Consider the following 11,198-nt stretch of genomic DNA (forward strand, 5'->3'; position numbering starts at 1 on the left):
CTAGGAATAGCCTTTCTTCTCCATGCCAGTCTCAGATGAGGACCCAGGATGTGACACAATGTGCATAGGTTAGTATCTTGGCAGCCGTTGTCACCTGGGGGATATAGTGGGAGAAGCGCTGGATTGTTGAGCCATCAGTTGTAAAAAGTCAGCAGCATTTTAATTCTGATCTGCAGAGAGATGAGGTACATGGTGCTTATGCACAAGCCTACACCGGTCTCCCCTCCACCTCTCCTCGTATGTCATCTCAAAAGGAACTGAGCTTTTCCACTGAGATCTCCCCTGCACCTGGCTACTGTTCAAAATTATAGAGGTTGTGACCACTGCAGCACTTGGGGTGCGATGAGGTATGGATAAGGGTAGAAGGGCAATAACAGGAAGTGAAGGGTCCCTTGAATGTAGCAATTGCTTGGGCAACTGAGGTTGAGGGTCTCACCACAGTTGAGGGTTGCCTCCTTGTTGAGGAGATATCATCATTTCTATTTTACAGTGTTCATGTGCCTAGTTCTCTGTTTTTGGTATTGCACAGAAGGGCACAGTGCCAGGATATTGGTTACGGGTGTGCTAGAGAATTGCTCACAGAGGGAGAAGTCAGGCTGTCAGCACTTCTTAAAAAAAGTTCTAGATAACCAAGCTTACAGCAATTTTCAGATTTCATTTATCCCCCCCCCGCCAATTATTATCTTGTTTTGCAACTGTAGTTGCCTCTATGGAAGTACACAGGGAACCACAAGGAAACTCCACAGAATTGGAGAGAACAACATTTGGGGGTAGTTCTGTTTCTTGGAAAATGTTCTTTTCTTAAAGTAATAATAATTTAACTTCTCAGTACTCCTTCATGCCACCACTTAGTTCCTCCTCTCTGTTGCCTTTGAATTCTTGATAACAGTTACCCTCAAGACAGAACGCACTGTTTCTACATTAAGTCCTTCCATTGCTTCTGCACTGTGTCCTTATTTCTTTCCTTTCTGCATGTTCAACACAGCTTGACTCTTCCACCTAAACCATCCTCTGCTGCTGTTTTGGGCTGACCTCAGCTCCCTGTACAGCCTGGCTGGAACAGAGCAAAAACAGCTGTGGAGTGAGGCTCACCTGCAGGGCAGCCAGAGGTAGAGGGGACAGTGGCAGTGATGGGTGGGGAAGGGAGAATAAGGTAGGGGAAGTGCCTCTGCATATAAAGGGGAAAGGACAGGAGGATTCCTACCTGATCAAGAAACTTAAAATCCCTGGCTGCTGCTCCCAGTGTGGTCGGAAAGGGGAATAGGACTGTGCCACTACACCTCCTTTGTGTATCCCTATTGCCTAGCTCACCTTTGGCCAGCTTAGAACCGAGGCCAACTAAAGGGCAGAGCTCTCTCCCACTTGCACATACCCCAAGTCTGCCAGTTCCATGTCATTTTTTGGGCTTATGTCCTCTGCATCCAGCACTGCCTTCTTAAGGCTCTCCTGAGGGCCCTATGCACATCCTTGTTCCTCAATGTGTAGATCAGAGGGTTCACCATTGGAATGATGATGCCATAGAAAAGGGAAACTATCTTGCCCTGGTCCTGGGGATGCTGAGAGGGGGGCTGCAGGTAGACGTAGATACCTGTGCCAAAGAAGATTGACACCACAGCCAAGTGGGAGGTGCAGGTGTTGAAGGCCTTGCGCCTGCCCTCGGCTGAGCGGATCCTCACTACTGCAGCACCAATGTAGCCGTAGGAGACCAGGATGAGGCCCAGAGGAATGGGCAAGATGGCCACAGAGCCGGCAAGGAGGCCAGCTTCATTAATGGAGGTATCAGCGCAGGCCAGCCTGAGCAGGGCTGGCACTTCACAGAAGAAGTCATTGATATGATTGTGCCCACATAAGGGTAGCCTCAGGGTCAAGCTCGTTTGCACAGTGGAGGCAGTGATCCCAGTCAGCCAGGATGCAGCTGCCATCAGCCGGCAGAGGCTGCGGCTCATGATGGCCGTGTAGCGCAAGGGGTAGCAGACGGCAGCATAGCGGTCATAGGCCATGACCGCCAGCAGGACACACTCAGTGGACCCCAGGCCAAGGAAAATAAAGAGCTGGGCCATGCAGCCGGCCCAGGAAATGGTCTTATGGGAACTTCGTAAATTCACCAGCAACTGAGGCACCGTGGTGGTGGTGTAGCACAGGTCCAGGAGAGAGAGGTTGCTGAGGAAGAAGTACATGGGTGTGTGGAGACGGGGGTCCAGCTGTGAGACCACAATGATGGCCAGGTTCCAGAACAATGTCAGGACATAGGAGATTAGGAAGACCACAAAAAACAGTTTCTCCAGGTAAGGGTTGTTAGAAAGGCCCAGCAGGATGAACTCTCCTTGGGAGCTCCCGTTGCCCCTTTGATCCTGCTGAAAGAAAGGACAAAGGTCATGTGAAATGCAGTGGAGGTGGGGAAGCTTTTTTACTGAAGCTGATGCAGGGGGCTGGAGATATGAGCTTTTCTCTGACTAAGCAAGTGCATCCTTCTTTCTTCTGGTCCTGAGCCAGAAACTCTCTCCTTTGGTATTCAGCACCCAGACTTGGTCATCTGCTGAGGTATCCTAGGCCTGGTTATAATCTTGATGGAAAAGGGAGGGGGAGAGAGACCCTAGAAGACCCTGTGGTTGTATTATTTGTGAGACCTCATATTATCCCTGGTTTGCCTAACTGGATCCAAATGAAATCCCATAGCCAAGGTGTGCACACTAGCCTTGAGGCTATTTGGGTCTAATAGGATGGGTCTTTCTCTTTCTCCTCCATGGAGCTATCCCTCCTTTGTTTTTAATGCCTAAATATATTGAAGGAGGAACTTGAACCCCCATTACTTATATGGAGTCATTTGCTGTCCGTAGGTTGCAGAACAGCATGGAGAGGATTTTACGCTTTGCCAGTTGCCACATGAGGCAGGATGCAACTTTTCCTCCTCCTGTTGCTACAGGTGTCAGAGTGAGTGTGTTAGGGCTGTGTGAGGCTTCGGTCCCTGATTCGATTCGGTGGCCAAATCTCCAAATCCATGTCGAATCAAAGGAAGCGGCACTTCTAGCAGGTCCAACCAGGTCCCCTGAGGAGCACGCAGGGAGACCACCCTGCACACCTGTGGTTCAGTGACTGGTGTGTCCTGTGTCTGGGGCGGCACTTGGGGGTCCCCCATGGCTGATCACTGAGCCAGGGTGGTGAGGGGAGGGGGGGCCCTGTGCACTCCCAGCAGACCCAGAAGGGGACCGGAAGGACCTGCGCTCTGGTGGGAAGCTCTACGTGCCCCAGCATTGCAGTGTTCACGAACCATGCCTGCTACCCCAAAGTATGTAGAAAAAACACTTAAAGCTGTGCCTATCTCTGAATCGCTGATTCTCCAAATTGGCATTAAATCTTGAGATTTGGATTCAGCTAAGTCAAATCAGGAACAGTGATCCAAATCAATGAATCAAATCACTGTCCCTGATTCAGGCCAAATCCACATTGAATAGAGCCCACTTCTCACACCCCTAGTGTGCATGTGTTTTCCTTTCCCTTCCTCAGATGTGTTGGGTGTTGGCAACAGCCAAGGCAGGAGACTGTGAGCGGGGTGTGCCAATTCTGATGCTCAGGATCAGACCAATGACCACATCTGGGGGAAGGGAGGAATTTTCCCCCACAGTAAAGTAGATACAGACTATGGGTCCATTTCCCTTCTTTTTGCAGGGGGGAAGAGGGGGAAAGGGTGGGCAAGTGGCCTGATCCTCTTGCCTGGATTTCTTGAGTGTGTGTAAAACTCTTGCAGTGGCAGGATACTGATACTGCCCTCATCCCCCTGCTTTACCTGTGGCAGGTTAGGGTGTTCTTGATGTCCATGGAGTATGTCCCTTGAAGTTGTGGGACATGGTTGTTTGTGGATTTTTAGGAATAGGCTAGATGAGTGCTTGTATGGGAAGGTTTGGATTGGGATGTACCCGTCTTGAGCAGGGGGTTGGACTAGATGACTTCCAAAGGTCCCCTCTAGCTCTTACTTTCTACGATTCTATATCTTACATGAGTGTACAAATTACTGAGCTCTGCAGTGAGCCTTTCTATATATCAGTACATATTTCATTATTTATATATAGTGGAAGGGTCAAACAGGCAGGAACTTAAGCAGTCCTCCCCAGAACACACCTACATAGGAGTTAAGAGACAAAGCTACTCGTCCTCATAGTGGAGCAGAGATCTGAACATGGCACTCTTGTAGCCTTCTGGGGTGCCACAAGTAGAAGATGCACTGATCCATCCATGTAGCTGGCTTTTTGGAGCATGGCTAAAAGTAAGTGCCATTAGTAAGATAGCTGTTCCACCAATTTAGTTGGAGAGTAACAGTCCAAGGCCTCCAGGCAGGGCTCAGAGCATCTTGTTAGCTGTGTTGGTAGATGGATTTGTGTGTTCCCAGCAATGCACATTTCGGTGCCTAGAAGACTTAAACCTCTTGGGGGTTACCTGGAATCTGAATGCTGTTATTTTGAGTATTTCAGTGCTATAGAAATAATGAACTTGAGCATCTTAAGAAACAACAGGGCACCTAAATGCTTTTGAGGATCTTTGGTTGTAGTGGAATAATACATAGAGCAAAATGAATCTAGTCAATGGTAATTGCGCAGTCTATGCACAATAAATTTAAACCGATTAAGTGGATTAAAAAAATCTGCCATAAAAGTACTTTCCTTCCAAGCTTAGGTTTGTTTGTTGCAATAAGAGATATTACCAACTGTATGCTGGGTGGCGGTTGGGGGAAGGGATGTCTGACTAGTTTTGGGAACAATATTCATCCTCTGGTTTGTGAAAGAATCAGAGATATCCTAAGCTATTGGCCAGATAAAACAATGACTTCTTCTACATAATTCTGTCCACGTCAACTGTCTTTTGCTTCTTTTGTAGCTACTTCTGAGGACTTCTTTCTTTCACAGGTTTACTGCTCTCTTCCTCCTTCTACCCAGAAAAGTACACACAATGCCACTACACTCTCCATATGCCAGAAGAAAGGTGTTTGTGCCCAAAAGCTTGCAAAGAACAATGTTTCCAACTATTTAGCTGGTCTAATAAAATATATTACACCTACCCAAAGAATCTTGTCTGCCTATGTCCTTAGACCTACCTAGCTACAACCAACAACCCTTCTCTCTCTCTCTCTCCCCTTCCCTCCTTTAAGGGAATATTTTCATTTACATAGTGGAGTTAAAAATATATTTGTTATCTCATATTGAATGTAGGTTTAGCAGGCAAAACACTTATGACTTCTTTTATATAATTAGGTTATTTCAACAGCTCTTTTACTCTTTTGTAGTTTCTTCTGATAACTAATTTCTGCTCCACACATCTACAGTCCTCTTAGTATTCTTAAAGGGAATGTTTCTATGTGGTTAGTGGGCTACAGCCCAAACCCAGAGGGATGAGAAAGTGGCACTTTAGGGTACTTGTACTTGGGTTACAAATGTCCCTTTTTGTATGACTTAATGGCTTCACATATCACGTGTATGCAAGTTTTGTGGGTTTTAAATCAGTTTGCATCATTGCAAACTAAACTATATCCCCATGTAATTGAGTTTGCAATGTTGCAACTGGGAACATTGCACCCATTAGTCAGCTCGTTTCCTGGTGGTGGATGGTGTGAGGAGCTGGGGCCTAGGAGCGGCCGTGAACTCCCTAGAGCCCCCTACCGTCACTTAAGGTGACTCAGCACCCTCTGTTTTCTCGCCCGCCACATCTTTGATGGTAATAAGTTTATATGGGAGGCTGCCTTTATCCCCTGGTGAACGGTGTGTGTTACTACCCCTACTCCATACGGGGTGCCTCAGCGCACCCCTGCCTTAAGGGTAATGCGTGCCTCCTGCCTCCCCTTCAGCACACCCCAAGCCTCGCAGGTGTTCCTGGACGTTGTTTGGTCCCTTGCCCTCGAGCGCCCTCTCTGGCGCCCCGGGCTCATCACGCCCTGGTGCCCCTCTCTGGCACCCCTGGGCGTACCGCACACTTGGCGCCCCGAGGCTGTCCCGCCCCGGTGCCCCTCTCTGGGACTTCTGTACCTTTCCCACACCTGGCGCCCCCTCACTGACGCCCCAAGCCGTTCATGAGCCTTGCGCCCCGTTTACTGGCACCCCTGGGCCTGGCATGTAGCCGCTGCCCTGTTACCGGCGCCCCCCCGGGCCTGTTGTGTCCTTGAGCTACCACTCAGCCTGCTGCCCGCTTCCGGAGCCTATGCCGCACTCTTCGCGCCCTGCTGCCCGCTTCCGGGGCCTATGCCGCGCTCCGCGTGCCTGTTGCCCTCTCTAGGGCTTGTGCCGTGCCTCTCGCGCCCTGCTGCCCCTCTCTGGGGCCTATGCTGCGCTCTGCATGCTCATTGCCCTCTCTAGGGCCTATGCTGCGGCTGGGGCTACAACCCCCGCACACCAAGCACCTCTCTGGCACTGGTCTGCTGTGCCCACTGCAGCACACACTCTGTGCCCCCACTGGGCACCTAATACTGTGCCCTCTGGCACTGCTCTCTGTGCCCCTGCTGGGCACCAGGAACCCCCAAGCCACTGGGGCGCTCCTGTGAGGCCTCCTCATGCCCCTACAGCCTCACTCGGTCCTCCAGTATAACCATAACACAAACCCAAGCCAAACGGCTGTAACAAAACAACAAGGAGCCTCCTGGCTCATAACGTACCCTCTGTGCCACGCTGGCTCTCAACCATACAGCCCTTAGGGTTTGCTCTCCCCCCGCATCATTGCAGATGGTCAAACCACCACCATTGACTCTGCTGCCCAGCTCTCCCACAGAGGTCCAGCTCCTGCAGCTGCCAGAGGGGAACTGCTCCTGGGCCCAGGCCTGAGCTGTTATAAAGGGCCCGGCCTCGCCCCCTTCCGGTCACCTGACCGGCTGGTTGCTACAGCAACCCGCAGCTGCACTGCCCTGCTGATTGACAGCTCTCCTTCTAACCTCTAAGGCACAGGACACCTCGGTGTTCCTGTGACAGATGGGTTGTTTTTGACCTGGAGGGATGTGGGCAGTGGGGTCCCCCAGGGCTCGGTCCTTGGGGCTGCACTGTTCAATATGTTCATCAGTGACTTGGACGAGGAGGTGAAAAGCACCCTGTTCAAATTCACAGATGACATTAAGATGTGGGGAGAAGTGGCCACACTAGAAGAGGGGGACTGGCTGCAACTAGATCTGGTCAGGCTACAGAGGTGGGCAGATGAGAGTAGGATGGGTTTCAATACTGACAAGTGCAAGGTGCTGCACCTGGGGAGGAAGAACGAGCAGCATACCTACAGGCTGGGGAACTCCCCTCTTGTCAGTGCAGAGGCAGAAAAGGATCTTGGAGTCGCTATTGGTTCCAAGATGAACATGGGCCGCCAATGTGGAGACGCGGTCAGTAAGGCTAACCGCACTTGTCATGCATCCCTAGATGCATCACAAACAGATCCAAGGAGGTGATCCTCCCCCTCTATGCAACACTGGTCAGGCCACAGTTGGAGTACTGTGTCCAGGTCTGGGTGCCACACTTCAGAAGGGATGCGGACAGCATTGAGAGGGTCCAGAGGAGGCCACTTGCATAGTCAGGGGCCCCCACACTCCTGGGAGGGCTGCAGGGGCTGTGCGGGACTGCTCGCAGGTGTGCGGGGGGTCCCAATCTGCCTCCTGGATGACAGGAGGCTGGTGCTGCTGCCTGGGGCCACCAGCAGCACTGATGTTCCCGGCACTGGGGGGGAGACAGCAAAACTGTCTTGGTGTTTCGATAGAGCAAAATGGAACGGTGCTTTTGAGACAAAACACTGTCGTGTCCAAAAGAAGTTGAATCAGAACGATGCTGTTTCAAACAGCCTTACCTTTAGTTTCTTGGGATCAGCTCTGAATTTTCTATCATATCAGGAGTTCCTTATTAATCGTGACTGTGGAAGCATCCAGAGTAGCATAGTTTAACTCTCAGTTGTGTCGAAGGCGTCCTTCTGCCCTACCTCCTGCTTGACTTCAGATTAACACAGCCAACAATGTTGCTAAATTTCACAGTATTCATCAGCCAGACCTAATGTATAGAGCCAGTATCTGAAGCAAATAATTTTTGAGATGCTGGTTTTTAATGCCAGACACTAGCTGAGCACAGGGAGAATCTAATTTTGTCAAATGCATGTGGGGTCTATCCTGTACTCCCCCACTCTGCACGTTACAAAGACAGGCAGTTGAAGCGGTGTTCTTTTCTTTAGGAGTTTGCATCCTGGGAAACATCCAACCCTGCCCAAATCTCACCAACTCACCCTTATCCTCCACTGCAAAGCAAAGTGAATGTAGCAGGTTTGTTGGCAGAGGCTTAACCAGTCTTCACATAGCAGTGCTGAGAAAGCAGCAGGGAGCTGGAGTCACCTTCTCAAGGGAGGTCTGAGAGGAGACCTCAGGCCTGGGAGGTATGCTTTATGGAGGTATGGTGTGTTCTTGAGCACTGACTGATATAAGAGGGCTGCTGTGAGGCAAGTGTGCCTGGAAAAGAAAGGGCTGAGCTGTGCTTGGAGACTGGGACAGACTTGGTAAAAGATTATTTGACTTAGGCAGGTCCCAGACCCACCTCCAGTGCACAACTTATTTGTGGGGTGATGGTTGTAGCTGTGTTGGTCTAAAGACCTAGGCAGGCAGGGTGTTTGTACCAAAAAGCCTGCAAAACAGAATTTTTCCAAGTATTGTAGTGGGTCTAAGAAGAGATCAGATTTATCCAAAGAATCTTATCTGCCTATTTATTTGTGTCCACTTGAGTTGACTCCTAAAAACTACCTGTTACTGTCTATCTGTCACCAGACGGCAGGACGATTTGAACAAGAAACTTAAGGGGACAGAAAGATGTAAGGATTATACCGGTATAATTTGTTATGCATTATTAAGATGTAACTGTTATCTGGAGGCGTCTGTGCCTGCAAATGAAGCAAACACGTTTTCATTCTAAACTTTTTCGGTCAACATTTAGGTTTAGCGACGTAGCTAACTAATCCCTACTGCTTTAGGCAGTTAAATCAGAACAGGGAATCTGTGCTCCCCAGTGGCAGCGCCGGCCCCTGTTTTAAAGCAGATACAGTACACTTGTCTATATTCTAAAAGAACATTTAACTTGCCTAAATGACGAAGGGAAGATCTCCATGATGAGCACAGCAAGCTAAGCAGTGAGTGCTGGAAGAAAACACATGTAATTACATAACTTGTAATTAGGGATGTGTCCTTCAAACCACTGGAAATGGAAGCTCCAAGGGAGTTGAAACTAATTTGCTACCTCGTTACTGCTGATTTTTACTGAGGCTTTGGGACCATATTGTCACAGGTACTTATGAAGCAATTGATGTCTAGACAGACAGACAAAGAGCAAACTCTGAAAATCCTGGTAGGCACTTACCTGCATGCTGGGAGGTACATTAATACCCACTTCAGGTCCTGCCCATAATTCATAGAAAATATGGGTAGGAAGAGACCCCTGGAGGTCATTAGTTCAGCCCCAGTTTTTGTCTCCCTCAAGCTCTTCTGGTATCTGTACTGAAATGGGTCCCATTCAGTGCTATAAAGCTATTGAATAACTAAAGTGAAGACTTCTCCTAAAGATTTTACAGGATCAAGAGCTCACATGGGGCAACAGACTTATGCAGTGCTCCCCAGACACAAAGGCCCTTCTTCAGACAGTTATTGATATGATTCACTCTTAGTCTGCGTAAGGTCATCCCCATGTACATCTTCAGGATCGGGAAAATGTTTTGTTTTTTTTTAAAGTTCTAATTTCAACTCAATATATCTATCGATCTCGCCTCTACTGGTGCATCTCTACCCCATTGTCATAGGTGGTGTGTGCCCAACTATAGCTGATGTATTTATCCCTTTGGAACTCCTGTGCGGCAAGGGCATGCTGCCATCCCTGTTTTAAAGAGCTAGGAAAACAGACGACCTAGCAAGCTCCCAAGCTTCCCGACACCCCAGAGGATAAGACTTGTTACTATGGACCAATGGTTTGACGTAAGCACTTCTCACCTCCATTCCTCTGCCCAGATTCCTCCCGGCTGGCTGGCTCCTGATGATCCAACTCCAGAGCCTGGACTGCGGTGCCTGGTGCCCTGTGCTGAGTCTGGTGGGGTCCCTGAGTAGAGGCACCCCTGGGTGGCAGGTCTCACTTTCTAAGCATTTTTGCAGAGGTCAGGGAGCTTGTCTAATTCTGAGCACTTGCTTTATGGCAGTGCTTGACTAGGATGTTGCATCTCCTGTGTTGGGTGCCAGGAAAAATATCACTGGGCTGGCCAGCTGGTTGGAGAGACACTTCCAGCCGGTATCCTTGAGTCACAGGAGTCCTCCAGCCCAGCATCCGGTCCTGCGTGGAGTGTGAGGGACGGAGAGGGAGAGATTGATGGAGAGCTCTGGGGAGAGGCACAGGGCGGGGGAACCATTATGTGCTTATGGTGTGTGAGTGGAAAGAGGAGGAGGGATGAAGAAAAGGATGTATGGTTGCATAGATAACTCGCAACCTTTATAGCTGGCAGCCCTTGCCTCTGTCCCCATTTCCTTCCTGCCCTTGTGTGCTGCTGATGAGGCCAGGTTCGCCTTGTACCTGGGAAGCTTTAACTCAAAGCCAGCTGAGAAGAGTCTACATCTGTGTGACTGCAGGAGGCTGCTAATGTAGTACAGCATCTCCACCCTCGACTCCCAAGGGCTGTGTAAGAAGAGAGACCAGTGTTTATGGCTGTTAGAGCAGGAGGGATGGTTTTGGCTCAGTGCTTCATCCCCAGGGGTCTGGGAACTTAAGCTCTTGGGCTCCAATCCTGAACGACCCCAAGTTTTGGGTGGCTTGTTGGTCTAGGCGTATGATTCCCGATTTCAGTGAGGCAGGTCCCAGCCTCAAAACCTGAAGAAGCCTGCATTTTGGGTGGCTTGTTAGTCTTGGGGTCTGAGTCTCCTTTTGGGTGTGAGTGGTCCTGGGTTCAAATCCACACGAGCCCTTTGTTTCTCTGTGGCTGGCTGGTCTAGGGGTATAAGTCTCACAGTAGGTGAGATAGGGCTGGGTTTCAAATCTTAGGTGAGCACTTTGGGTGTGAGACATCCTGGGTTCAAACTCTGCTTTCAGGGTTTCATTGGTGTAGGGGTTTCATTCTCACTTTTGGGTGCAAAAGGTCCTGGTTTCAAATCCCGGACGAGCTTGTATTCCTCAAATCCCAGAGAAGCGCAGGTTTTGCATTGCTCATTGGTGTAGGGGTATGATTCTCGCTTCAGGTGT

General features: G+C 49.7%; 1 protein-coding gene across 1 annotated transcript; it reads right to left on the reverse strand.

The window, feature by feature from the left end:
- Positions 1-1,406: 1,406 nt before the first annotated feature.
- Positions 1,407-3,136, reverse strand: LOC149852778 (olfactory receptor 2G3-like). The gene is made up of 2 exons (XM_090028413.1): positions 3,080-3,136; positions 1,407-2,453 (listed from the first exon to the last, which is right to left on the reverse strand). Exons 1-2 carry the CDS (start codon positions 3,134-3,136, stop codon positions 1,407-1,409), a joined length of 1,104 nt encoding a protein of 367 aa, XP_089884539.1.
- Between the last annotated feature and the right edge of the window lie 8,062 nt (positions 3,137-11,198).

Source organism: Crocodylus siamensis, chromosome 15 (assembly GCF_052110815.1).
Source record: "Crocodylus siamensis isolate JL-2025a chromosome 15, ASM5211081v1, whole genome shotgun sequence".
In the NCBI taxonomy this organism is placed as follows: domain Eukaryota; kingdom Metazoa; phylum Chordata; order Crocodylia; family Crocodylidae; genus Crocodylus; species Crocodylus siamensis.

What these genes read in the sequence shown, in the direction of transcription:
- LOC149852778 (XM_090028413.1), bottom strand. Translation starts at nt 3,136, where the DNA reads ATGGGGGACCCCCAAGTGCCGCCCCAGACACAGGACACACCAGTCACT. An exon ending in CACCAGTCACTGAACCACAG is followed by an intron (nt 2,454 to 3,079) that starts GTGTGCAGGGTG and finishes GCACTTGCTTAG; the next exon opens with TCAGAGAAAAGCTCATATCT.